This window comes from Salvelinus namaycush, chromosome 23 (assembly GCF_016432855.1).
Source record: "Salvelinus namaycush isolate Seneca chromosome 23, SaNama_1.0, whole genome shotgun sequence".
Classification (NCBI taxonomy): domain Eukaryota; kingdom Metazoa; phylum Chordata; class Actinopteri; order Salmoniformes; family Salmonidae; genus Salvelinus; species Salvelinus namaycush.
The window spans coordinates 30,000,745-30,028,150 of record NC_052329.1 but is presented as its reverse complement, the minus strand read 5'-3'; the positions used below and the strand labels follow the sequence as shown (position 1 = coordinate 30,028,150).

The 27,406-nt window shown below is 43.2% G+C and overlaps 1 protein-coding gene across 1 annotated transcript in view; it reads left to right on the top strand.

Annotated features, from left to right (window-relative positions):
* LOC120018282 (ubiquitin-associated and SH3 domain-containing protein B-like) overlaps positions 1-26,510 on the top strand; it is a 40,052-nt gene extending 13,542 nt beyond the window's left edge. Inside the window, exons 2-14 of the mRNA XM_038961398.1 lie at positions 11,619-11,672; positions 12,337-12,523; positions 13,060-13,258; positions 15,622-15,791; positions 16,117-16,325; positions 16,587-16,734; positions 19,160-19,283; positions 21,734-21,856; positions 21,975-22,067; positions 22,867-23,011; positions 23,700-23,806; positions 24,214-24,323; positions 24,563-26,510. Coding sequence (XP_038817326.1) covers positions 11,619-11,672; positions 12,337-12,523; positions 13,060-13,258; positions 15,622-15,791; positions 16,117-16,325; positions 16,587-16,734; positions 19,160-19,283; positions 21,734-21,856; positions 21,975-22,067; positions 22,867-23,011; positions 23,700-23,806; positions 24,214-24,323; positions 24,563-24,700 — 1,807 coding nt within the window. The 3' untranslated portion in view covers positions 24,701-26,510. The remainder of the gene's footprint in view (positions 1-11,618; positions 11,673-12,336; positions 12,524-13,059; positions 13,259-15,621; positions 15,792-16,116; positions 16,326-16,586; positions 16,735-19,159; positions 19,284-21,733; positions 21,857-21,974; positions 22,068-22,866; positions 23,012-23,699; positions 23,807-24,213; positions 24,324-24,562) is intronic.
* The last annotated feature ends 896 nt before the right edge of the window (positions 26,511-27,406 follow it).

Here is a 27,406-nt window from a genome sequence, read left to right as displayed (position 1 = left end):
CCCCCCATCACAACACAATGCAGGAGGAAACAAAGTCTCCCAGAAGAAATATAACCTTCTGTGGATAGAACAAAGCAGTTACACCCCCACATTGACCTGTCCCAGATAAGATCATGAACAAGTTCAGATATTGCCATTATCATTACCGATATTACTATTTTCTTTATATTTTTATGGTGCTGTCAGTCATCTTTGCATGCTTTACAGTTTGAGATTTTGAAAGAGGAGCATAATCAGAGAGAGAAGGGGGGTGCAGCCCATGGTGTTTCACTCTGGTCATGCTCTAGTGGTCAGTGGCTTAGCTTCAGTGTGACAGGGCCTCAAGGTCTCTGGCAGGTTTATAAACAGGAACTGTCCGTATGCAGGGACCAGAGCCATGGGATTTCCCCACAGAGCTGAGGTGGGAGGGGTGAGAGTGTGTCTGTGTGTCTGTGTGGGTGAAGGTCAGCTGGTGTTGAAATGGTATGGGACATTTCTTGTGAATGGGTGATGGGTGGTGTGTGTGTGTTTGTGTGTGACTGGCAGGGTGTGGGGTGATGGGGCACAACTGTGAGGAGGGGCCATTGAATATACAAAATTAGTTACATTTTCTAGCACATAGACAGCTTTCTTTTGAATGGGATGTCAGAGATGAATTCGGGAGCCTTCTCATTGCTCCGATCATCCCTCACAGAGATAGCCTGGTTATAATGTAAAGCACTTTTCCACAAATGTTTATGAGAGTTCCCTCGTCTGTCTGATACTGACAGGCTATAATAAATATTAACTCAACCTCCATTCTCATTAGTTTAGCATTTCCAAGCAATGCAGTTTTCAGTTTTATAGTGCAGTAATGATCAGCGTGTCACCCTTTTGAAAAGAGATAAGTGACAGAGAGAAAAAAATGCTTTTGAGACAGGGTTGCAGCTTCGGCCCCACCCTCTTCAACATATACAGTGCATTCGTGAAGTATTCAGACCCCATTACTTTTTCCTCATTTTGTTAAATTACAGCCTTATTCTAAAATAGATATTTTTTTAAGTCCTCATCAATCTTTTACTGTCAGTTAGGAACAAATTCTTATTCATGCCTTGGTCAGAGGCAGAACAACATATTTGTACCTTGTCAGCTCGGGGATTCGAACTTGCAACCTTTCGGTTACTAGCCCAACGCTCTATCCACTAGGCTACCCTGCCGCCCCATAATGACAAAGCAAAAACTGGCTTTTAGAAATGTTTGCTAATTTATAAAAAATAAAACAAACGGAAATATCAAAAGTATTCAGACCCTTTAATCAGTACTTTGTTGAAGCACCTGTGGCAGCGATTACAGCCTCGAGTCTTCTTTGGTATGACTCTACAAGCTTGGTAAACCTGTATTTGGGGAGCTTCTCCCATTCTTCTCTGCTGATCCTCTCAAGTTCTGTCAGGTTGGATGGGGAGTGTTGCTGCACAGCTATTTTCAGGTCTCTCCAGAGATGTTCGATTAGGTTGAAGTCCATGCTCTGGGTGGGCTACTCAAGGGCATTTAGAGACTTGTCCTGATGCAACTCCTGCGTTGTCTTGGTTTTGTGCTTAGGGTCATTGTCCTGTTGGAAGGTGAACCAGCAGGTTTTTATCAAGGTTTTTATCAAGGAACTCTGTACTTTGCGCTGTTCATCTTTGCCTCGATCATGACTAGTCTCCCGAGTTCCCGAGTGGGCTACCGATTGGCGCAGCAGTCTAAGGCACGGCATCTCAGTGCTAGAGGCGGCACTACAGACCCTGGTTCGTTTTTCAGGCTATATCACAGCTGGCTGTGTTTGGGAGTCCCATAGGGCGGTGCACAATTGGCCCAGCATCGTCTGGGTTAGGGTTTGGCTGGGGTAGGCCATCATTGTAAATAAGAATTTGTTCTTAACTGACTTGCCTAGGTAAATCAAGGTTAATTAAATAAAACATCTCCCAGTCCCTGCTGCTGAAAAACATCCCCACAGCATGATGTTGCCACCACTGTGCTTCACCGTAGGGATGGTGCCAAGTTTCCTCCTGATGTGATGCTTGGCATTCAGGCCAAAGAGTTCAATCTTGGTTTCATCAGACCAGAGAATCGTGTTTCTCATGGTCTGAGAGTCTTTAAGTGCCTTTTGGCAAACACCAAGCAGGCTGTCATGTGCCCTTTTACTAAGGAGTGGCTTCCTTCTGGCCACTCTACCATAAAGGCCTGATTGGTGGAGTGCTGCAGAGATGGTTGTCCTTCTGGAAGGTTGTCCCCTCTCCACAGAGGAACTCTGGAGCTCTGTCAGAGTGACCATCGGGTTCTTGTTCACCTCCCTAACCAAGGCCCTTCTCCCCCGATTGCTCAGTTTGGCCGGGCGGCCAGCTCTAGGAAGAGTCTTGGTAGTTCTAAACTTCTTCCATTTAAGAATGATGGAGGCTACTGTGTTATTGGGGACCTTCAATGCTGCAGAAATGTTTTGGTACCCTTCCCCAGATCTGTGCCTTGACACAATCCTTTCTCGGAGCTCTACGGACATTTATTTCGAACTCATGGCTTGGTTTTTGCTATGACATGCGCTGTCAACTGTGGGACCTTATATAGACAGGTGTGTGCCTTTCCAAATCATGTCCAATCAATTGAAATTACAACAGGTGGACTCCAATCAAGTTGTAGAAACATCTCAAGGATGATCAATGGAAACAGCATGCAGCTGAGCTCAATTTCGAGTCTTATAGCAAAGGGTCTGAATAAGACATTTCTGTTGAAAAAAAACTGTTTTGCTTTGTCACTATGGGGTATTGTGTGTAGATGGGTGAGGATGTTTTGTTCTTATCTATTTTAGAATAAGACTGTAACGTAACAACATGTGGAAAAAGTCAAGGGGTCTGAATACTTTCCGAAGGCACTGTTTTTCAACGAATTGGTGAGGTCACTCAATCAGTCTGCAGCACCTGGATAGAAGCTGAAGTCAAATGTCTACTGTTGGCTGATGATCTGGTTATTCTGTCCCCAACCAAGGAGGGCCTACAGCAGCACCTAGATCTTCAGCACATATTGCCAGGACCACAAATATTAATTCTGTCTAGACACCGTTGCCCTAGAGCACACAAAAAAGGATACTTACCTCGGCCTAAACATCAGCACCACGGGTAACTTCCACAAAGCTGTGAACGATCTGAGAGACAAGGCAAGAAGGGCCTTCTACGCCATCAAAAGGAACATAACATTTGACATCCTATTTAGGGTCTGGCTAAAAATACTTGAATCAGTTATAGAACCCATTTTCCTTTATGGTTGTGAGGTCTGGGGTCTGCTCACCAACCAAAGATTCACATAATGGGACAAACACCTAATTAAGACTTTGCATGCAGAATTCTGCAAAAACATCGTCAGTGTACAAGGTAAATCACCAATAATGCACGCAGAGCTGAATAATTAGCCCATACCTGCTAATGATCAAAATCCAGAAAAGAGCCGTTAAATTCTACAACAGCTTCCTTTTGCTTCCTTTCTACAAAAGGAAGCAATTCCCAAACCTTCCATAACAAAGCCATCACCTACAGAGAGATGAACCTGGAGAAGAGTCCCCTAAGCAAGCTGGTCCTGCGGTTCTGTTCACAAACACAATCAAACCCCACAGATCCCCAGGACAGCAACACAATTAGACCCAACCAAATCAACAAAAATGTAATTACTTAAAAAATTGGAAAGAATTTACCAAAAGACTAAGCAAAATGGAATGCTACTTGGCCGTAAACAGAGAGTACACAGTGGCAGAATACCTGACAACTGTGACTGACAAAATTAGGTGTAAACTGAGCTGCACTTCCTAACCTCCTGCCAAATGTATGACCATATTAGAGACACATATTTCCCTCAGATTACACAGACCCAGAAATAATTCCAAAACAAATCAAATTCTGAGAAACTCCCGTATCTGTTGGGTGAAATACCACAGTTTGCCGTCACAGCAGCAAGATTTGTGACTTGTTGCCATAAGAAAAGGGCAACTAGTGAAGAACAAACACCATTGTAAATACAATCCATATTTATGTTTATTTATTTTCCCTTTTGTACTTTAACTATTTGCACATCATTACAAGACTGTACATAGCCATAATATGACATTTGAAATGTGTCTATTCTTTTGAAACTTGTGAGTGTAATGTTTACTGTTCATTTTTGGTTGATTATTTCACTTTTGTTTATTATCTATTTCACTTACTTTGGCAATGTAAACATATGTTTCCCATGCCAATAAAGCCCCTTGAATTGAGAGCTCAGAAATATCTCAGGGTCTTAAGACTTGGACATTCCATGTAGTGTCTGCATTTGTGTCTGCATTTGTGACTTCACACTGTCTGTCTGCTGCCCTGGTTAGCCAAGAGTAGACTGAGAGGAGAGTAAGCCAGGGGTGATAATCATACACACAGTAGTGTTCTGAGCTGTAAATATCACATTGGAAGGCTCTAGTGCACATGGTAACTTTGGCATGAAACAAAGGCCCTGTTCCAATATTTAAGAATTGCATCCTTCCCCACCTCCTTTTCGTTGACCTAGTCCATGATTCAATACAAGGCGCTTTATAGAGCAGCACACTAAACAGCTGACAATACACCTTTTTAAAGGTCATTTCCCCGATGTTCGCGGAGATCGCATTCATGGTCAACACTGGAAACGTTGGCTCAAACATAAGTTACCTTTAAAAGGTGAATTGTCGGCTGTCTATTGTGCTGCCCTATGCCGTGCCTTGGGTTGAAACCCGGCCTTAATCACAGATCTGGTGGGTGTTGTAGCCCTTTATTGCTATCTCAGCCTGTCCTGACCAACTTGACATTTGATTGTCTCCTTGTTCATCTCGTGGTCTTCACAACACCTTTTGGGTATCAATTATTCCTTATGATTCAGTCTTTCAACACATGTGGAAATGAAGTGACTAAAGTTCCGCTTAAAGGTTGACTAACTAACCCCTGGTTTTCTCAGCTTCATAGTTAGTTCTTTTTCAGAACCTTTGGACAATATTAGTCATTGTCTCCATGTGTACGTGTATGTCTGCCCAATTATGTGTGCAGTCCTACATTGTATTACGCAGAAGGAGGAACATAATGCTGTCTACAGTGCTACATAAGGACGTGTTAGTTTTTTTGTGCACCTCAAAAACGTGCACACAGACACACACATACACTCGGTGTACTATACAATACATACGTACATGAGTGCGCTGATTGTGGGGGTGTCCTGCTTAGAGGCTCATCTGTTCCTCTTCCTGTCTTGAGAAGCTCACAGGAACTCTCTGGTTGGAAAATCTCACTTTCATAGCGTAGTGGGCGTTAGAACAAGCAAGTGGTTTTCTAACCTTCAAGAATGTTTAGTTCGTGTGATAAAGTCCTTTACAACCACTGAATGTGATCTGAATAACAAGCAATCCACGTAACACAAGGTTAAATGATCAATGGGTATAGAAATACACTAGAATAGATCATGAACCATGGACTGAGACAAGCTGACTTCCCATGTCGCTCCATACACTGTAGTAGAGGAAGTATTTCAGCACTATATGAACAGTTATTATTGCACTAGTCTCGGCACCCACGACCAAATCAGCCACTAGATGTTAAGGCTGTCACGAGAGATTGTTATTACACAAATTAAAGTTGGTATATGATCTGTAGACTCCTAGGGAGTGGTAACTTGGCGATTGGTGAGAAGGCTCTCAAGGACGGTCTTCTACGTTGATTTCCCCCATACTTTGATCAGTTGCAGACAACATTGTGTGTTTTGAAATGTTCATATTTATTTTATTTTCCCCAGAGAGATTGGACTAAAATTAGATTAGCTCACAAAACAGAATGTTGTACAGAATTTGTACTTCATCAGCTCTTTAGGAAACTGGATCCAACTGGGTCCAAGCCTCTCGGTTCCCTTGCAACCAAACTCACAGATCAAAATGTAGTCAATTACAAGTGCACATGGACTTGTGGGATCGTTGATGTCATGTTATTGCTGGACAGATGTGATAGGTTGAGAAACTGAGCGCAAGACATGTGTGTGTGGGGTGATAGTGTAAATAAATACCTCAGGATGAAGCTGAGCTCTTCCATGCTACAGACACACAACACTATTACAGTAGCTCAGTCATAATGAAATTCATTTGAATTCCATTTCTAAATTCACCCCAGCCCTGGTAAAACTACTTTACTGCTCAATCTGTCATGCCCTGACCGTAGATTGCTTTGTATGTTTCTATTTTTTGTTTGGTCAGGGTGTGATGTGGGTGGGCATTCTATGTTTGTATGTCTAGGTTTTGTATTTCTATGTTTTGGCCGGGTATGGTTCTTAATCAGGCACAGCTGTCTTTCGTTGTCTCTGATTGAGAACCATACATAGGTAGCCTGTTTTCCCACTGTTAGTTGTGGGTGGTTATTTTCTGTTTAGTGTTGGTTGCACCTTGCAGAACTGTTTCGGCTATTCTTTTTGTTATTTTGTGTTCAGTCAGTTAAGCTAATAAAGATGAACACGTACCCCGCTGCATTTTGGTCTGACGATTCCTCTTCTTCTTCCAATGACTGCCGTGACACAATCAAAGGTCTATTTTGGGAACTTCATTAATTGTAATAGCCGTAGGGACAAATAAAGTTGAATTGAATTTAAATGAATTCAGGGACCAAAAAAACAGCAGTTATGCTCAATTAAGAGTCAGTGTCTACACCATGTTCATACTTGATGTAGTTCTCATCCTACTGTGGTGGACGACCACAGCACAGCCCTGCTGTTGCTGGCTCTGTGTCTCTGTCAACTTAGGCTATGACAGGCATCATCAACTAGATTCAGCCACGGGCCAATTTGTTCTTGAGCAGACGGTCGGGGAGCCCGGAACATTATAATAAAAAAAAAACATTTCGACTGCAAACTGACCGCAAGAAGCCTAAAAGGATATGTCTCTCTATGTGTGGGAATACTTGGGAACAGATTTCTAAAATTAAAATCGCAGGGCTTCCTGAGTGGTGCAGTGGTCTAAGACACTGCAGTGCTTGAGACGTCACTACAGATCCGGGTTCGATCCTGGGCTGTGTCGCAGCCAGCCTCGATCGGGATACACGAGGCGGCGCACAATAGTTCCAGTGTTGTCTGGGTTAGGGGAGGGTTTTGCCGGCCAGGATGTCCTTGTCTTATTGCGCTCCTAGCGACTCCTGTGGCGGGCCGGGTGCATGCAGGCTGACTACGGTCACCAGTTGGACGGTGTTTCCTCCGACACATTGGTGCGGCTGGCTTCCTGGTTAAGCCAGCAGTGTGGCTTGGCAGGGTTAAGTTTCGAAGGACGCATGGCTCTCGACTTTCACCTCTCCCGAGTTTGTACGGGAGTTGCAGCGATGGGACAAGACTGTAGCTACCAATTGGATATCACGAAAAAGGGGCAAAAAGTTAGCTGATTTCCTGATGTTTTTACAGTCTTTTATGTCCAAAAAAGAAAACGACCCATCAAGCCCCAAAAATAATGTATACTCTTTTTTTTTAAATATATATATTTTTTTTTAACTTGGAGGGGCGAATAAAACCAATTTGTTGGGGAACCCTGGGCTATGATGTGTTCACATGTGGGAGTGATCTAACTGTCACACTGGTTCTCTCTTCATTCAAACAATTTAGGTTGATTGCAAACCTTTAAATACCAGTGACCACAGCTTATTTTTACGCCTGGTTCAGATCTGAGAAAGACAGACCACATTGTCCTCAGCTGATTTACTTCTAAAGCGTTTCCTGTCAGAAGCATCTGAAGTGTAGATGGGGAAGCACTGCGATACTCTTAAGGGTTTCACTTCGCACAGCCCATAGACAGCCTGACAGGGAGAATGCTTTCGCTACCTGTTTCAGGATGTTGGACTGAGGCCTGTGCAGTTCACAGAGGATCTCTAGAACAGAGAACAGGCCACAAGTCAAAAGCAGCTGCCTGTTTTTTCCATTGAGGTTGGAACAATTCTGAGCTGAATGTAGCTGAACTCACACAACTGTGGCTTTTGTATGTATAATTGTGTTATGCACCTAACATATTCAGTTACAGAGACCTGATCGCTGCACCTCCTCTGATTCAGAGTTTGAAACACACTTGGTACACAGGCCACATTTAGCTTCCACTCTGGAACATGGCTTGTCATATACAGTTGAAGTTGGAAGTTTACATACACTAACGTTAGAGTCATTAAAACTAGTTTTTCAACCACTCCACAAATTTCTTGTTAACAAACTATAGTTTTGGCAAGTCGGTTAGGACATCTACTTTGTGCATGACACAGGTAAATTTTCCAAAAATTGTTTGCAGACAGATTATTTCACTTATTATTCACTGTATCACAATTCCAGGGGGTCAGAAGTTTACATACACTAAGTTGACTGTGCCTTTAAACAGCTTGGAGAATTCCAGAAAATGATGTCATGGCTTTAGAAGCTTCTGATAGGCTAATTGACATCATTTTAGTCAATTGGAGGTGTACCTGTGGATGTATTTCAAGGCCTACTTTCAGACTCAGTGCCTCTTTGCTTGACATCATGGGAAAATCAAAATAAATCAGCGAAGACCTCAGAAGAAAAATTGTAGACTTCCACAAGTCTGGTTCATCCTTGGGAGCAATTTCCAAATGCCTGAAAGGTACCACGTTCATCTGTACAAACAATAGTACACAAGTATAAACACCATGGTACCACACAGCCGTCAAACTGCTCAGGAAGGAGACGCGTTCTGTCTCCTAGAGATGAACGTACTTTGGTGCGAAAAGTGCAAATCAATCCTAGAACAACAGCGAAGGACCTTGTGAAGATGCTGGAGGAAACAGGTACAAAGTATCTATATCCACAGTAAAACGAGTCCTATATCGACATAACCTGAAAGGCCGCTCAGCAAGGAAGAAGCCACTGCTCCAAAACCATAAAAAAGCCCGACAACGGTTTGCAACTTCACATGGGGACAAAGATCATACTTTTTGGAGAAATGTCCTCTGGTCAAAATAGATCTGTTTGGCCATATTGACCATCATTATGTTTGGAGGAAAAGGGGGAGACTTGCAAGCCGAAGAACACCATCCCAACCGTGAAGCACGGGGGTGGCAGCATCATGTTGTGCGGGTGCTTTGCTGCAGGAGGGACTGGTGCACTTCCCAAAATAGATGGCATCACGAGGAAGGAAAATTATGTGGATATATTGAAGCAACATCTCAAGACGTCAGTCAGGAAGTTAAAGCTTGGTCGCAAATGGGTCTTCCAAATGGACAATGACCCCAAGCACACTTCCAAAGTTGTGGCAAAATGGCCTAAGGACAACAAAGTCAAGGTATTGGAGTGGCCATCACAAAGCCCTGACCTCAATCCTATAGAAAATATATGGGCAGAGCTGAAAATGCGTGTGCGAGCAAGGTGGCCTACAAACCTGACTCAGTTACACCAGTTCTGTCAGGAGGAATGAGCCAAAATTTCCCCAACTTATTGTGGGAAGGTTGTGGAAGGCTACCCGAAACATTTGACCCAAGTTAAACAATTGAAAGACAATGCTACCAAATACTAATTGAGTGTATGTAAACTTCTGGCCCACTGGGAATGTGATGAAAGAAATAAAAGCTGAAATAAATCATTCTTTCTACTATTATTCTGACATTTCACATTCGTAAAATGAAGTTGGGATCCTAACGGACCTAAGACAGGGATTTTTTACTAGGATTTAATGTCAGGAATTGTGAAAAACTGAGTTTAAATGTATTTGGCTAAGGTGTATGTAAACTTCTGACTTTAACTGTATACACACTCACTTTTGGTCTAAGGAGTAACCGCACCTTAGACCTGAAGACTAGCATTAGCTACCTAAACTAATGCCCAGGTTTTAGCTCAGTCGTATTCAGTTTTAGCTCTGGCTAATGCCAATCTTGTGGCAGGACACCCAGTTGATCTGACAATTGTAGCCTCCTTTAAAGTAACTGTCCAGTGTTTCCAGATTTCTATGAAATATGATAATTAATATATAATTAAAAAATATCATTAATTTCAAATGAGTGAAATAATTTTCCTTCCAAATTTGTTTCATTAAGTATGTTAAAAAGCAGCTTTTCTGTGTTGGAATCGTGTGGGTATACCCCAACAATAGAATGATGTGGGTGTATATGGTCCTTAAAGATATTCATGTGAGTAGACCGCTGATTGTCCAGCTCATCCTCCTCAGGAGGATGACATTTGAAACGGTCTGTTTGAGGTGTTGTTTTTCTTAATTTTTTCTCCAATTTATGCTTTGGCCACAAATATGAGTATAGGATGAGTCAACAACGGTATCAATCCTCTGTGGACACTCCCTCTCCGCAACATTACATCTTCACACAATCCTAGAATTGTCAAGTTTAAACTAATACTGTTGAGGGGCCTGGGTGAAAGGTGAAATATGTCCTACATACTTACGGTAGATATACCATTAGGCATCTGTACTACCCTTTTCCACAGATTGACTTGGGTGTCTGGCGGAGCTCAAACGTTAAACTGGTTGGTTAATACCTTTTGACTCTATTGCGTCAACCCGTGTTTGCGGATACAGAAGTAAGTTAAACTGGATCAACATTGTATTTGTACTTTTAAGTGAGCCAAAAGGTATGGTCAAGAGGCCCTGTCCAAATCAACCAAACACAGATCAGTGCCCTGAGACGCTCTGCATACCTCCAGTTAGTCTGCAATGTACATCTACATTTACATAGGAGAGGGTCTGTCTCTGCACTACTGGTGTCCCCAGGTCTCGGTACTAGGTGCTCTCTTGGTTTCCACCGCTGCGGATGCCATGGAGACTATAGTCCCCAGAGAGGTGAATCGCATTAGCAGTTTCCAAGTTTTTTTCCTTCCCTTAAGTAGTTTGTAATTAGGTTTTGATGCCTAATAAGAATCAGCATGCTTCCTCCACTGCTTGTTAACCAGGCCTCCAGGTGCTGCAGGATTTAGGAAGCTGTCTCACAATGCGGTTGTCTGCTATTTTGGAGAGTGACTGAGCATATGTGTCTATTTTCATGGATTGAATTGGTTTTGACATTTGAAATGGCTTAGTGGAAATTATGTGTGGTGGGTTGTTCCCTTCACACCTTTATGTTTTATTCATACTGTATCGAGGAATCTCCTCCACACTTTCCTCTGGAGTGTCTTATTGAAACGATGTGATTAACTTAGCATAACTGTCCACTGTATCAGACTCCACTGTTTATAATAAAGGCTGTGTTACTCCTGCTGAACCATGCTCCACATGACTAAAGATACAGTGTATGAACTCTACCTCAGTAGTGCTTATTACAACTGTGTGAATCTGTGCCTCCCGAATGGGAGCCTTTTCCCTATATTGTGCACTGCTTTTGGCGGGGGCCCAATAGGCAATAGGGTGCCATTTGGGACGTAGCCTGGGTCACTTATCTCAGACAAATTGGGGACAGAGATGGTGAACTCTGACTTTGTGCTGCTCAGTTTGGCTATAAAGAAGTGAGATTCAATCCACTATAAGTAGGCTATATACACCTTTACCATAAAACATTTCTTAAATAATATTTTAGTAACAAAGTCACAATATACCATAAGGGTATGCAAATAAGAAAACTGCATACAAGCATTGTAAATAAAACCTTCAAAGGAAGCATCACTGTTTTCTATCTTTGCAGATTGAAGGCACTAGTATCAACAGGAGGCAGGAGTGTACAGGCAGCATGTGACTGGTGAGTTCTAACACACACATGCACAGGTATACAAACACACTCCCAGAGATAAACCATGTGTGTTATGCTGCCCTCTGCTGTACTGCATATGTGTGTGCTCTTACTATATAGCCATGTGTGAATGACTACAATTCTTTAAAGGCCCAGTGCAAGTCAAAACTTCCTGGGTTTTATATATATTTCCACACTATGAGGTTGGAATAATACTGTGAAATTGTGAAAAGTATGATAATGGCCTTTTAGTGTAGGAGCTGTTTGAAAAAGACCGTCAGTTTCAGCTTGTTTTGGTGGGATGGAGTTATGGCCTGCCTGGTGACATCACCAGATGGTAAATTAGTTAATAGACCAATAAGAAAGAGAGTTCCAAACCTCTTTTTCAATAACAGCTAGTTTTTCAGTTTTCCCCTCCCTACTCAGACCACGCCCAGACAGTCCTAGCTAAGTTCTTGCTTGAGAAATGGCTATTTTCTAAGAAGCAATTTTTTGTTTATTTTTGACCATTTTAATTGAAAACAATCACAGTAAGGTACTTAATTGTTACCCAGAAATGATTTCATATTGAGATCAAAACAGCTGCATTGGAGCCCCCCCCCACACACACATCTTCTACCTCAGTCATTGATAAGCCTCCTCCTCCTCTTCTTCTTCTCCTGCTCTTCCTCAGGCTGTTCTCCCATGTGGATGACCCCTTCCTGGATGACCCGTTGCCCAGAGAGTACGTCCTGTACCTGCGCCCCAGCGGACCCCTGCAGAATCAGCTCCATCACTTCTGGCAGCAATCCCGCGTCTCCTGCGGCAAGAACAAGGCCCACAACATCTTCCCCCACATCACGCTCTGCCAGTTCTTCATGGTGAGCCCAGGGGGAAATGACACGCCTCATGTCATACATCAACACATGGATGCTTCTCCCTCGAATTCAGCTCACCATGAAGTATTGTAATTATATTCCTTAAGACTTATGAAAAGAAGGTGCTGAAGGTGTTCTTTGACTGTCCCAATAGGTGAAGCCTTTGAAAAACACTTTTTGGTTCCATGTAGAACCCTTTACACAGAGTATTCTACATGGAACCTAAAAAAGTTCCACCTGTAACCAAAAAGAGTTATTCTACGGGGACAGCCGAAGAACCCTTTTGGAACCCTTTTTTCTAAGTGTGTATTTATCCAGGAAGTCCCGTTGAGGTCAAGAGACTCCAACATCTGTCTAGTAAGGGCCAGTTTCCCAGACACAGATTAAACCTAGTCCTGGACTAAAACGTGCTTTTAATGGCGATTCTCCATTGAACACAAGTCCAGGACTAGGACTAATCTGTGTCTGGAAAACTGGCCCTAAATGTTGATGTAAGACTCAGTGTTTGTGTAGTACTCAGACTCTACCCTGTCCCACAGTGTGCAGACAAGAAGGTGGATGCCCTGTTGGAGGCCCTGCAGGCCACGGTGGGCCAATGGAGGGGTCGTTTCCCTAGCCCCCTGCCCCTGGAGCTCTACACCTCCTTCAACTTCATAGGCCTCTTCGTTGAGGAGCAGATCGCAGAGGTCCTCAAGCAGTTTGCTGCTGACTTTGCTTCCGAGGCTGCCAGAAAAGCAGGTAGGAACTATCTCTGCCTGTGACACATGGACACACACCCACGCACGCAAGCACGCCAGACACACACACAAGCATGCACACATTGCCTTTTTACAGGCAATCTATCTCTCCACACGCTTTGGTCAGAAAATTACATATTTTAAGCTGGTAAAGGATGACTGTAATCCGGGCTGAATTTATTGGCGGGCCCTAGGTGGCCTGGCCCAACCGACTGATCATTTATTTGACTGAGACACGCAAAGAAAGAAAGACGCATCAATCTCAGATTAAGCATCTGAGCGAGTGAAACAGCGCCCCTCTGTCTCTGTATGTGTAGACCATGTATCTGATGCTGTCTAGACAAAAGTAGTATGGCATGTCATACTTTTTCTGGCCAGACAGCATCAGATACATGGGCTACATATAGTAAGACAGAGGGGTGCTGTTTCGTCCGCTAGTTTCAGCAGAGAGGAAGAGGCGAAGTGAGAGGGCTTGCTCTCCCGCAAATCTGTCCTGAATAAGCCCATTGCGTTTATATGCAGACCTAAACTTGTCACCTGCATTCCGGCCTTTGGGACAACGACTCACATTGTTAGGGCGGAGACATGAGCATCTCGCCATTATATACAGTTCTTTGGTTTCATCCACTTGAAAATCAGAAAGGAAAGTTGGCACAGTGCACTGTTCGGATGCTGGCTTCCCCTAAAGTAAAGTGATGTTTTGCCAAAATTATATAATTACTCCTGTCTAAGTAAAATCATTCAAAAATACTTTACCAGAAAGCTTGACTTAGCCACAGAGGATCATTATCTTCTTAAAATTGTTATTTGCTATGGATTGTTTCAAATCACAAGTGTATAGGCCTATGCCTATTGGTGTAGGCAGCAATTTGGGCATAGCGTGTGGCAATAGGCCTAACTGATTATTGAGCTGCGGCTGTCAGTGAAAAGCATCTAAAATGTGTGAAGATAATGTGTCTTGAGTATAAAATGTTGAGACTAGAAGAAGGGGCTGGGTGTGTGGCGAAGATATGGGCGTCTCTCTCCAGAATACATGCACTCAGCACTCCAGAATGTTCTCCGGTGTCTCCCGCCAAATCTTGCACAGTCATTGTTTCATTGTGTGAATTGTTTGCCCTTTGATTGTTTCTTTTTGACAATTCAACATTACATATGTAACCAGTAGGCCTAGTAAATGTACCATTCATCTCTGTCATTTGGTTACATTCATTTCGGTTAATGCATGTATTACAGTAATTTACCATTCTCATTCTCGGAGTGGAAACGTTGTTTGCAGAGTTCACAACCTGATACACTTGTGAGAAACACGTTTTGGTTTATTTCATAACCATCGTTTAGGAGTTTTGTCAATTTTTTCACTGTCTTTTGTTTGGAGTGCTCCATGTGAGCAATGAGCATGTGTGTGGTTTCTCTGTCCTGACAACATTAAGGGAGCGTTCGCGTCTGAGTACGCCAACCTGCTGAGTTGGTACAATGTTGCATTTCACTAGCGATAGCTCAAGTCAAGACAGATAGAAAGGGAGGCAGAGATATTAATGTGATTGAAAGAATCAGAATTTTCATCAGGATATTTTCCACTTTTTTGCGACTTTAGGTATATGTATTTTATTTAGGTGATGATAGAAGTTATAGGCCTACTGCTGCATTGGCCTATAGTTATATGGCACGCAGAAAGGTTGAAATGGTAGGATAAATTGTAAGCTTCCCCAAACTTGAAACTCGAGCTGCCTACACTCTTAGAAAAAATGGTTCCAAAACAGTTCTTCGGCTGTCACCATAGGAGAACCCTTTCTGGTTGCTTGTAAAACCCTTTTTGGTTCCAGGTAGAACCCTTTTGGGTTCCATGTAGAACCCTCTGTGGAAAGGGTTCTACATTGAACCCAAAGGGGTTCTACCTGGAACCAAAAAGGTTCTTCAAAGGGTTCTCCTATGGGTACAGCCAAAGAACCCTTCTGGGTTCTAGATAGCACCTTTTTTTCTAAGAGTGTATGGTCTTTATCATAACACCCATTAACAAAATGTGTTTGCGCGCAAGCACACAGGATGTGCCCGTGAATAAAAATCAAATGCTTGTCCAACTGATTCGTTCTGGCGCCGGCCCTGACTGTAATGCTTAATCCTAAAGAGATTATCCTCACCATAAAGCACCGGCAGTTTGGAGCTTCATTTCAAATTGTGCATGGTGGATTATAACACGTCAAAAAAGATTGTTTGGAAAATATTGGGACATTTTGCTCCAGTCTGTAGATGTTTGTAGTTCTATCATTTGCTGAGCTAGATTCCCACCGTAGTAGTTTGCCCCACAGAAATTACTTTCTTTATATTCTTTACCTTTATTCACTCGTGCTCCTCTCTCTGTCTCAGATGTCCATTTAGAGCCCCATAAGAAGCAGCTCCATGTGACGTTAGCCTACTACTTCCCCACCAATCACCTGTCCTCCCTGGAAAAGCTGGCCAAGGGAATCGAGGTGAAGCTAGGCTGTGATTGGCTGGCTGTCCTTTTCTCCCGGGACATTCGGTTTGCCAATCATGAGGTAATAATAACCACTTTGTTTTCTGACGCAAACCCTGTCCACCTTCATTTCACATTCAATACTACTCTTGTACTTTCTACTAATCAACACCATGACATGGACCTTGTACCTTCTACAAGACAAGCTCATGAGGCATTTATAATAAGTGATATTCTTCAAGAATATATGGGAATATACAGTATAATTAATTTAGAAACGGCTGTAAATATCAGTGGCCCTTTACGAGCTTGCCCATTTAGACCTATAGCCTTGCCTTGTACTGTATTCTGGTGTTAGATACAGCGTTGGTGTGCTCAAGCTCTGTCTTTCCCTCCCTCTGTTGCAGACGCTGCGCGTGATGTATCCCTACGCCCCTCAGAATGAGGACGAGCTGGAGCTGGTCCTGGGTGACTTTGTCTTCACGTCTCCCTTGGAGCAGAAAAACACCAGCGAGGGCTGGGTCTACGGGTCCTCCCTGGCGACGGGGCTGTCCGGCCTATTGCCTGAGAACTACGTCAGCCGGGCAGATGAGTGTGACACCTGGGTCTTCCACGGGTGAGCCCTGCTTCTTACTTACACCCCTGGTGTTCTTCTTACTTCTTACTTACAGTCCTGGGTCCAGAACATAGGGGCAGGGGTCAATTCCATTTCAATTCAGTCAATCCAGAAGGAACTGTTTGCATCTTGAATTGGAATTGACCCGTACCCAGGGCCAGAACACTGTAAAAGAGCATGGAGAGTTCTGCTCAGTAGTCAGTAGTGATGAATGAGTAGTATTGAGTATGTGTGTTAACTCTTGTCTTCTACCCTGTGCAGATCACACTCCTTCTTCAATTGCTCCGCACCCTCCGACAAAGAGAGCAGGGAAAGGGGCCTGTTCGATGGGCTGCTGGACAGCCGTCGCCTCGACAACGCAAGCCCTGGGGACACACCCACTTCAAGCCTCATCTGTCATCCCATGCAGGTACTGGCACTTTTTCCAAAGAACAGAAAGAAGTTTCTTCAACTAAACCATACAGCTTTTACTAGCCAGGATAACTAGTGCCTAGCGTTTAATCCTGATCAGGAAAAATTCCTGGTTATGATATGCAGCAGGATTCTTATTATTCTTGAAGAATGACTTCAAATCAAGGTTATCATAGTAAACGAAAACAAAAACGAATCCTTCCACCATATTTTTTTGCACCAGTCTTTGCGCTATTCCTATTAAATCCAAGTCACATTGAGATTGACTTTAGAATTTATGTACAGTCGTGGCCAAAAGTTTTGAGAATGACACAAATATTAATTTTCAAAGACTGCCCCCTCAGTTGGTATGATGGCAATTTGCATATACTCCAGAATGTTATGAAGAGTGATCAGATGAATTACAATTAATTGCAAAGTCCCTCTTTGTCATGCAAATGAACAGAATCCCCCAAAAACATTTCCACTGCATTTCAGCTCTGCCACAAAAGGACCAGCTGACATCATGTCAGTGATTCTCTCATTAACACAGGTGTGAGTGTTGATGAGGACAAGGCTGGAGATCACTCTGTCATGCTGATTGAGTTCGAATAACAGACTGGAAGCTTCAAAAGGAGGGTGGTGCTTGGAATCATTGTTCTTCCTCTGTCAACCATGGTTACCTGCAAGGAAACACGTGCCGTCATCATTGCTTTGCACAAAAAGGGCTTCACAGGCAAGGATATTGCTGTCAGTAAGATTGCACCTAAATCAACCATTTATCGGATCATCAAGAACTTCAAGGAGAGCAGTTCAATTGTTGTGATGAAGGCTTCAGGGCGCCCAAGAAAGTCCAGCAAGCGCCAGGACCGTCTCCTAAAGTTGATTCAGCTGCGGGATCGGTGCACCACCAGTACAGAGCTTGCTCAGGAATGGCAGCAAGCAGGTGTGAGTGCATCTGCACGCACAGTGAGGCAAAGACTTTTGGAGGATGGACTGGTGTCAAGAAGGGCAGCAAAGAAGCCACTTCTCTCCAGGAAAAACATCAGGGACAGACTGATATTCTGCAAAAGGTACAGGGATTGGACTGCTGAGGACTGGGGTAAAGTCATTTTCTCTGAGGAATCCCCTTTCCGATTGTTTGGGGCATCCGGAAAAAAGCTTGTCCGGAGAAGACAAGGTGAGCGCTACCATCAGTCCTGTGTCATGCCAACAGTAAAGCATCCTGAGACCATTCATGTGTGGGGTTGCTTCTCAGCCAAGGGAGTGGGCTCACTCACAATTTTGCCTAAGAACACAGCCATGAATAAAGAATGGTACCAACACATCCTCCGAGAGCAACTTCTCCCAACCATCCAGGAACAGTTTGGTGATGAACAATGCCTTTTCCAGCATGATGGAGCACCTTGCCATAAGGCAAAATTGATAACTAAGTGGCTCGGGGAACAAAACATTGATATTTTGGGTCCATGGCCAGGAAACTCCCCAGACCTTAATCCCATTGAGAACTTGTGGTCAATCGTCAAGACGTGGGTGGACAAACAAACACCCACAAATTCTGACAAACTCCAAGCATTGATTATGCAAGAATGGGCTGCCATCAGTCAGGATGTGGCCCAGAAGTTAATTGACAGCATGCAAGGGCGGATTGCAGAGGTCTTGAAAAAGAAGGGTCAACACTGCAAATATTGACTCTTTGCATCAACTTCATGTAATTGTCAATAGAAAAGCCTTTACTGAATTACTGCTTGTAATTATACTTCAGTATTTCATAGTAACATCTGACAAAAATATCTAAAGACACTGAAGCAGCAAACTTTGTGGAAATTAATATTTGTGTCATTCTCAAAACTTTTGGCCACGACTGTACTACTGCCTTCGGTTGCAAGAAATGACATCCCCAAAACACTACACAACACCAATGGCTCCTAGCCTCCCACGCATGCTTTCTGTCCCTAACACCAATTTTTGATTTATTTATTTAGCCTTTATTTAACTAGGCAAGTCAGTTAAGAACAAATTCTTATTTACAATGACGCCCTAGGAATAGTGGGTTAACTGCCTTGTTCAGGGACAGAACGACAGATTTTTACCTTGTCACCTCGGGGATTCGATTTAGCAACCTTTTGGTTCCTGGCCCAACACTCTAACCCTAGACTACCTGCCGCCCCTAAAACTGAAACTAAATCATATAAAATGAAATATAAATATTTGTATACAACTATAACTAAATTAAAATGAGCAAATCAGGTCTGAAAAGGAAATTAAACTGAATTTCAAATAAAAAAATATAATCTAATGTAAATAAAAACGAATATAAAAACACAAAACTATAATAACCTTGCTCCAATACAAAAGCTGTTTTTCTGGTGTACTGATCAATTCTTGAAAATGTTGGGAAATGTTATGGATTTGATGCCCCAATTCACTGTATTGTTTCTTAGGTGCTTCGGGTCGGTAGCAATCACTCTCGGCTGCCCAAGCGGACCCTGTTTGTCTGTCGGCATGGTGAGCGGATGGATGTGGTGTTTGGGAAACAGTGGCTTTCACTGTGCTCTGACTCCAAAGGTGAGCAGAGTCAAATCAAATAAAACTTTATTTGTCACATGCGCCGAATAAAACAAGTGTAGACCTTACCGTGAAATGCTTACTTACAGTACAAGCCCTTAACCAACAGTGCAGTTCAAAAAGAGTTAAGAAAATATTTACCAAATAACCTAAGGTAAAACATAAAAAATAATAAAAAGTAACACAATAACATAACAGTAACGAGGCTATATACAGGGGGTACCGGTACTGAGTCAGTGTGCGGGGGTACAGGTTAATTGAGGTAATTTGTACATGTAGGTAGGGGTGAAGTGACTATGCATATATAATAGTCTCCTGGGGGGGAAAAGGTTTTGTCGTGCCCTCTTCATAACTGTCTTGGTGTGTTTGGACCATGATAGTTCGTTGGTGATGTGGACAACAAGGAACTTGAAACTCTCGACCGCTCCATTACAACCCTATCGATGTTAATGGGGGCCTGTTCTGCCTGCCTTTTCCTGTAGTCCATGATCAGCTCCTTTGTCTTGATCACATTGAGGGAGAGATTGTTGTCCTGGCACCACACTGCCAGTTCTCTGACCTCCCCCCTATAGGCTGTCTCTCCGTTGTCGGTGATCAGGCCTACCACTGTTGTGTCGTCAGCAAACTTAATGATGGTGTTGGAGTCGTGTTTGGCTAAACAGTCGTGGGTGAACAGGGAGTACAGGAGGTGGCTAAGTACACACCCCTGAGGGACCCCGGTGTTGAGGATCAGTGTGGCAGATGTGTTGTTGCCTACCCTTACCACCTGGGGGCGGCCCGTCAGGAAGTTCAGGATCCAGTTGCAGAGGGAGGTGTTTAGTCCCAGGGTCCTTAGCTTAGTGATGAGCTTCGTGGGCACTATGGTGTTGAACACTGAGCTGTAGTCAATGAACAGCATTCTCACATAGGTGTTCCTTTTGTCCAGGTGGGAAAGGGCAGTGTGGAGTGCGATTGAGATTGCGTCATCTGTGGATCTGTTGGGGTCGTATGCGAATTGGAGTGGGTCTAGGGTATCCGGGAGGATGCTGTTGATGTGAGCCATGACCAGCCTTTCAAAGTACTTCATGGCTACCGACGTGAGTGCTATGGGGCGGTAATCATTTAGGCAGGTTACCTTCGCTTCCTTGGGCACAGGGACTATGGTGGTCTGCTTGAAACATGTAAGCATTACAGACTCGGTCAGGGAGAGGTTGAAAATGCCAGTGAAGACACTTGCCAGTTAGTCCGCGCATGCTTTGAGTACACGTCCTGGTAATCCGTCTGGTCCCGTGGCTTTGTGAATGTTGACCTGTTTAAAGGTCTTGCTCACATCGGCTACCAAGAGCGTTATCACACAGTCATCCAGAAAAGCTGGTGCTCTCGTGCATGCTTCAGTGTTGCTTGCCTCGAAGCGAGCATAAAAGGCATTTAGCTCGTCTGGTAGGCTCGCTTCAGTGGGCTGGGTTTCCTTTGTAGTCCATAATAGTTTTCAAGCCCTGCCACATCCGACGAGCGTCAAAGCCGGTGTGGTAAGATTCAGTCTTAATCCTGTATTGACGCTTTGCTTGTTTGATGGTTCTTCTGAGGGCATAGTGGGATTCTTATAAGCATCCGGATTAGTGTCCCGCTCCTTGAAAGCGGCAGCTCTAGCCTTTAGCTCGATGCGGATATTGCCTGTAATCCATGGCTTCTGGTTAGGATATGTACATACGGTCACTGTGGGGACGACGTCGTCGATACGCTTATTGATGAAGCCGATGACTGAGGTGGTATACTCCTCAATGCCATTGGATGAATCCCGGAACATATTCCAGTCTGTGCTAGCAAAACAGTCCTGTAGCGTAGCATCCGCGTCATCTGACCACTTCCGTATTGAGTGGGTCACTGGTACTTCCTGCTTTAGTTTTTGCTTGTACACAGGAATCAGGAGGATAGATTTGCCAAATGGAGGGCGCGGGAGAGCTTTGTATGCATCTCTGTGTGTGGAGTAAAGGTGGTCTAAAGTTTTTTTTCTCCTCTGGTTGCACATGTGACATGCTAGTGAAAATTTGGTAAAACTGATTTAAGTTTGCCTACATTAAAGTCCCCGGCCACTAGGAGTGCCGCTTCTGGATGAGCATTTTCTTGTTTGCTTATGGCCTTATAGATTTGGCTGATTGCGGTCTTAGTGCCAGCATCGGTCTGTGGTGGTAAATAGATGGCTACGAATAATATAGGTGAGAACTCTCTTGGTAGATAGAGTACCTTATGATAAGATGTAGACCACACTATCTCAGGCGAGCAATACCTCGAGACTTCTTTAATATTAGACATCGCGCATCAATCCTAAAAGCAAGTGTGCTTTCAAAGGAGTCATACATTTTGAGTTGGATGAATCTGATGTTTTGATTGGATCGATAAAACGGCAGTATTGTTTGTAGGTTTTGAAACCATAACAGCAGTGTGCTGGGATGTGGTGTTCTGTTCTACAGGTAGATATGTGCGCACTAACCTGAACATGCCAGTCAGCCTGCCCATGTGGAATGGAGGACACCGAGATTACAACATGGACACCCCCATCACTGTGTTTGGTTCCACACAAGCACAAATAGTGGGTATGTGGTTGTCAACATATAGTAGTAGGCTATGTTATCTGCCCAATTCCATGTTTAATGTTTCATTACAGCGTGATAACAATCTATTCCTCTGTCTATCTGTCTGTCTGTGTTGCAGGTCAGGCGTTGTTGGAGAGCAACACAGTGATAGACTTTGTGTACTGTTCGCCTTCTCTGCGCTGTGTCCAGACTGCTCAGAACATCCTCAAAGGTAACCAGCATGTAGTTACTTGCCACCACAAATCCTGCTTAGGATAAAATGCCTTATCGATTATGTTCGCCTCTCTAACCCCTGATGAAGACTTAAAAGGGTGATCTGCAGTTGCTACAACCATTTTGGGGCTTATAAATGAATGATATGTACCCATTGATTCTAGAAGAATATAACTTATAAATGAATTGTATGTACCCATTGATTCGAGAACAATCTAATTTATAAATGCTTCATGAGTTTAGCAACTGTTGTACTCCATCAGAACCAAAATATACACTTTTTTCACTCCATTGTTTGTAAACACAGTAAATGTAAGAATACACTATATAGCCTACAAACATAGTTAAAACTATAATTTGATATAATGGATGGTCAGTTCTTGCATCCATTAGAACATGGTTACATTTCTCCAGCCCCATCCTGAAACAGTGGCAGAGAGGACTCTTTGTTATTGTTTCAACTGTGGATTGCCCCTTCAGTGGTTGAAATGTTGTCAATGAACATAGTTGAGAGCATATCATGTGTTCTGGTCCAACCTTTTCCTCCGAGGCACTTATGTAGATCTGAGAGGGGATTGATAAGATTAGCCAATATGGTAGTAGTTCCCTTTCCTTCTGATAGGCTAAGTGAAATTGCCTCCAAATTGCTTATCTCAATCTAATCATTTCAATCTAATCATTTCAGATCTGCCTAAGTGGCTAGGGGACTAGGGGTTGTTTTTGGACAGGGCTGGTGTGTGTAGCAGAGGCTGCAGTCTTGCTCTTTTGCTTATGCACCTCTCTGTCTCCCCTTGCAGGTCTGCAGCAGGATGGCAAGCTGAAGATCAGAGTGGAGCCAGGGCTATTCGAGTGGACCAAGTGGATCTCTGGGAGCTCTCTTCCTGCCTGGATCCCTCCCACAGACCTGGCTGCATCCCAATTCTGTGTTGACACAACATACAGGTGATACAGGCAAGACTGTTTCCTGGTTCACCTCCATACTGTACTCTTACTGGCCATTTACACTATACAAGCGGCACTTGCCTAGCCACGCTAGCCTCACCCTCGTGTGTGCTAACAAGCTAGCAAGCAAGCTAGGTTGTGCTACGTATTAACAGCCATTGTCGCCAATCCAGTAGGGGTTGGAAGCTATGGTGAGATTCGATTGGTCAGTCGCTTCCCCATATCACTGAGGATTTGATGAAAATTCTGCTTTCCCCAGCTTTAGTCCTGCCCTTTTCAGCTCCCGCGCCCATGCTCGCATCGCTCAACGGTCCCTCGCCCACTCTCCGCTTCTCTCGCTTTCCTTCTATTGAAGGTGAATGGCTTCCGATGTTTCAACACGCGATGCCGCTTCCATGTGTAAACGCAGAGTTAGGCTCCATCCAGAAACAACCCCTAGTCCCCTTAACCTTGGGCCTAGGCACAGGTATAAAGACAACCAGATATGTACAAATAATATGGTTAACATTCCATTAAGCCTATCAAAGAAAATGATGGAGCTACTACCATGTTGCCTATGCTTATTTAATTGCTTCTGACCTACGTACATAAAGTGGTAAAGGTAGGGGCTAAGGGTTGTTGCTGGACGGGGCCGGTGCCTTTTCAGCCATGCCTCTGTCTCACATGTTCTCACTCCTTCTTCCCACAGACCTCTCATACCGATAAGCAAACTTAGCGTGTCGGAGTCCTATGACACGTACATGAGCCGGAGCTACCAAGTGACCAAAGACATTCTGTCTGACTGCAAAAACATGGGTAATTATGATGCAGGGTTCAGTCACTGCTGTGGCTTTGGATGGGATGTGTATAAAAAAAACAGTCCTGCATTCAATTAGTACTTATCTTTCAAATCCTTTAGCTGTGCTCGATTGAGCTTGCCTGGCGCAATGGTGTGGTTTGACCTTATTAAAGAGGTCTCTTTCTACTGCTCAGATACCGGTAATACACCTCAATCAACGGAATAATCCCCAAAGTGCAAACCCTGTTCATCTCCCACTCCACGCTAGACAGGCTCAATCAAATGCTCATGGCATTTGAAAGAAAACCAATACTATTTGAATCTCAGATGTGATACAGAAACATCTTGTGTGGGATGGACATTGGGATTCATCTGGTCCTTGTTGTTCTTCCCTTCCCTCATCTCCTCATCTCTCACTCTATAGGAAACAACATACTGATTGTGGCCCATGCTTCCTCCCTGGAGGCCTGCACGCGACAGCTCCAGGGCCGCAGCCCCCAGACCTCCAAGGACTTCATCCAAGTAGTCAGGAAGGTCAACTGAAGTTAATTTTTTTGCTCAATGTGATATTTTATTTTAATCTCATTGTGTCTTCCCCCTCACTCTTTTTCACTCTTACTTTCACACTGTGCCTATCTCTCTGTATCTGTGTTTCTGTCTGTCTGTCTGTCTGTTTGTCTCTCTCTCTTTCTCCCCCTCTGCCTTTCCACCCCACTTCCTAACTTTCATTCTGCCTTTATTGCGGCTGACGAGAGCCTCTTTCCCTCTTGTAGATCCCCTACCTGGGTTTCTGTACCTGCGAGGAGCAGAGCGACACGGGGGTCTGGCAGCTGGTGGACCCGCCCATCCTGCCCCTCACACATGGACCCAACCACAGCTTCAACTGGAGGGAGACCCTCCTCCAGGAATGACATCCGCTTCCCTGGAGAGCAGACTTGCTCAGACCCATCCCGAGGATTTCGTTTCTGGTCAAACAGCACTGAAAGACCCCACCAGAGTCAATGGGTGGTTGGACCTGGATGTACTGTACTGTACATATTGTAATTTGATAGTATCGTTGACATTTCTAATTTGACAGTATTGTTGTAAGTGAGAGTGGAGAGGGCAGGGCTAAGTCTCGGCCTGGTTGATCGTGGAGGCTAGCACATGAACCATTACATATTATATCATCAACTGCGTGCCAGAAGAAAGTCACAAGGTTGAGAACATTGACCTAAAAAAACAAACAGAGTAGTTTGTGTTTCGAAAAGCAATTGTATCCCTTGTCCCGCTTGCAGATGTTATCCTCAAAAGCCCTTCATTGTAGCCGCAAGTCATGTCTCGGATGTTTCCCAGTGTGGAATCTGTGTTTCTGTGTGTATAAAGTTTAACTCATTGTGGGAGAAAACATGCACAACTTAGTTCATGATCTCTTGCAATGTGGTCAGTATGACATCTTTTATGACTTTATGGTCACGTTGTATAAAAACGCTTTGTTAACGAAGGTAACCAGAAAAAGCTGTCTGCCTGGTTGTTATGTGACCAGATAACAACCAACATATGACGGATTTACTTTGACATCATGATCTCGTCATAGAAAATGCATCTTTACATGGTTGTACTGAGACTAGTTGAAAATCTGGTTTTATGACTTCTTCACAACCAGAAAAACAGTTTACAACCATAAAATGACGTCATTAAGGTGTTTTCCACTGGGTGACTTTTCACCCGGTTTATTTGAAACGGTCTCGATGGGACAAAATGCACTATTGACAATCACAGGTGAGCCTTGGTGAGGCTGGTCTAATAACCAGAAGTTAGGAACCTATACTGTATGTGTTTATTTTACATAATGTAAGGTCTTATGACAGAATAGTTGTCGACAACTGCACTAGAAAATATCTTTCAGTCTTCCAGTTGTGACCATTTATATTTTATTCAGATACTTAACAATTGAAGAGCTTTTATCATATCATATTAAAAAGACCTGTCCTGTGGTAGGAGAATAAGTTTTTCTCAGGTGCAGTTTTCATTGTGACCTAATACAGTATTTGCATTTCATTGGGTCATGAAAATTGTTGTGAGTGCCTCTTAAGATTGAACCTGATTTCTCTTGACGTCTCAGTGGTGAAATCAGAGGGAAGTTCTCTGCTCATTATGTCAACTTGAATGCTTTTGTTTAGCCTCATCTAAATCTATCTGATCTAATCTTTCTGCAAATAATGCATTTATTATTGAGGAGGCTCTAAAACAATGCTCTGGTGCTGTTCTTCCATTGATACATGCAAATACAATACTTACAAGTACAATACTTACAAGTACAATTACAAATGTGTGATAAAGGTGTCAGTGAGGAACAAAGCAGGACTACATCAGAGGTTAGCCACATGCACTGTTGAGAAAACCCTGGAAACTGAGGAGGAAGCCATCTGTGTTAATTTGTGTTAATTTATTGTCTCAAATATTGTATTTCCAAATGTATATAAACGTTAATTTAAGTCATTTAAGTTTTTCACCAAAATGCTAAAAGTTAAGTCAAACATATACTTTATGTTTGGGCGAAGATTTGCAAAAGATTGAAAAGATTGCCACTTGTATATTCAGATTTGAGCATATCTGAGGTGTGTTCTTTATTTTGATTCAAAAATTGTCTGAATTCCCCCCTCTATATGATACAGACATTATCACTGTTTCAGATATGTAGAAGATACATATCAAATAAATAAAAAATCTGGTCATTTCTTTTTGTATTATTATCTATTTTTATTTTATTAGATCGAGAACTCCTTCAACACCTTGTTCAATAGTATTATGGTTTAGCCACTAGGTGTAGGTATAAGACCTTTGGAGTTGACTACATATCTTAGGGAGAAAATTAGCCTGAAGCAGAGGCGACATCCCCACATGGGGCACACGGAAACGCGACCCCTCAGATTTGTCTTGTACTTTTTTTTCAGATGTTAAATTAATTACTAAACTTATGGCTCTAGATTGCAGGAAACATATGCTTCAGGTGTTTGAAAAATTCAAAATTCTCCATTACGTACTTGGTGCCCCCTATAAAATAATAGGTGCATGACACCCCTGGCCTGAAGTGATTTAAAAACAAAGAAATCATTAGAAAATTATGCAGTAAGTAGACATAAATAACGAACTGAAAGGAATAAGATACTGTCATATTGTGTGTAAAAAAAAAAATTGTTGGAGTTTTGGCCTGCCTGGTGACATCACCACGAATTAAATTAGTTAATGGACCGATAAGAGAGCTCCAAACGTCTTTGCCAATAACAGCCAGTTTTCCCCTCCCCACTCAGACCACTCCTAGACAGTCCTAGCAAAATTCTTGCTTGAGAAAGTGCTCTTAATAGCGAGACTATATACAGGTAGGTACTGGTACAGAGTCAATGTGCGGGGGCACCGGTTAGTTGAGGTAATATGTACATGTAGGTAGAGTTATTAAAGTGACTATGCATAGATGATAACAACAGAGAGTAGCAGCAGTGTGTAAAATGGGGGGGGGGAATGCAAATAGTCTGGGTGGCCATTTGATTAGATGTTCAGGAGTCTTATGGCTTGGGGGAAGAAGCTGTTTAGAAGCCTCTTAGACCTGGACTTGGCGCTCCGGTACCGCTTGTCAT